General features: G+C 39.0%; 1 protein-coding gene across 1 annotated transcript; it reads right to left on the reverse strand.

Annotated features, from left to right (window-relative positions):
* Positions 1–393: 393 nt before the first annotated feature.
* Positions 394–1,440, reverse strand: LOC107736354 (atypical chemokine receptor 3-like; the record flags this gene model as incomplete). Its single annotated transcript, XM_016547791.1, has 1 exon — positions 394–1,440. A coding segment is annotated over one exon (522 nt), but the record flags the coding sequence as incomplete, so codon positions are not given.
* Positions 1,441–1,450: the final 10 nt, after the last annotated feature.

Consider the following 1,450-nt stretch of genomic DNA (forward strand, 5'->3'; position numbering starts at 1 on the left):
AATTCTCTTGCCACAGACACAAAAGCCCCTCTTTTATCAAAGAAAGTGCTTTTCACAATTGAATCAGTAGCAATTAAGCTAAATAGGAACACATTTAAGCAGAGAACTAGAGCTACATCACTATACTGTTACATATAAATAACATTTTTTATGAACTTTATCACAATTTTAATGGTTTGTTGACCTTAGACAGTAAAATAAAAATGTTATATAAAGCATTTTCACTCAGAAATTGCTAGTAAGTTTCACAAATTATTATGAAGAAACAGCAAGTAACAGTAAATTAAACATGAAATTTAGAAGTAGAAAGACTGACATTGTATTTTTTCTTGTAAAACTAACTCTAATAATCTTTGTTTTATTTACAGCTTAATTTTTTTTCACAAGCCTTAATTTTTGTATATTGCATTATGTATCATATTATGATGACTGAAAGCCATCAAACATTTTTGGGAAGTCATTATTGGACACAATTATGATACAGCACCAAGCTGTAACACACTAAAATCAGGTGCTTCAAAATGACCAAATTTAGGCTACCAGTTCATTTGGAATCAATTCATTGTTTGGGTGTTCATGGTTCTGATGTTAAAATATACTATCAGTCTTTGGAACATTTCAGATGAATTGATTAGTATCTTTGGTGTCACTGCTTTGGTGTCATTTGCTGCAATTTTGACAGAACGCATGGTAAATTTGACCAGAATTTCATGAAAACATCTCAAAGTGGTCCTGATTTTACAAAATCCCATCAGTCTTTGGCACATTTCAAATGAATTATTCAGTATCTTTGGAGTCACTGTTGAGCATTTGAAAAACATTTAGTTCTGTTTATCTAAATTTCAGGAAAACATGTCAGAGGACTTCATGTTTTGAAGCAGAGCAGAACTTCGGTTGAGGATGATGTTCTTGAGGGTCCTAGCTCACAGCCGTAGGGGTGTTTTCCACCATTGCGTACTCCATCTCGGTGCCCTGAGAGCCCTCCATGAGTCGCTCCAACCCTGTATGTTTGGAGTATTTAAAGATGAAGGCTTTCATGAGGTCATAGCGGTAGTGACGGTGAGCAAAGCTGTAGACCACGGGGTTCACACAGCAGTGCAGCAGCGACAGGCATTGTGTAAGGTGCAGCGCCACAAAAAGGCCGTTCTCTGAACTGCAACCCAGCGGGAACACACCTAGCATCGCTAGCGCATCGGCTAACAGCACAGCATGATAGGGTGCCCAGCAAGCTATGAAAACCACTATGTACGTGAGGATGACCTTCCCGCTCACGCTGAGATCCTGGTCGCCATTTGAAGGGGAATGAGAGGAAGAGGAAGCCAGATTGTTTGCCAACAGCGCATAGGACACTGCTATAACAGGGAAGGGTATGACAAAACCAAGAACCACAAAACTCAGCTGAATTCCCACCATCCACTGCAAAGGGTTGTCTTGTGGATATACAGGATGA

Source organism: Sinocyclocheilus rhinocerous, unplaced genomic scaffold, assembly GCF_001515625.1.
Source record: "Sinocyclocheilus rhinocerous isolate Xijiao unplaced genomic scaffold, SAMN03320098_v1.1 C36650428, whole genome shotgun sequence".
Classification (NCBI taxonomy): domain Eukaryota; kingdom Metazoa; phylum Chordata; class Actinopteri; order Cypriniformes; family Cyprinidae; genus Sinocyclocheilus; species Sinocyclocheilus rhinocerous.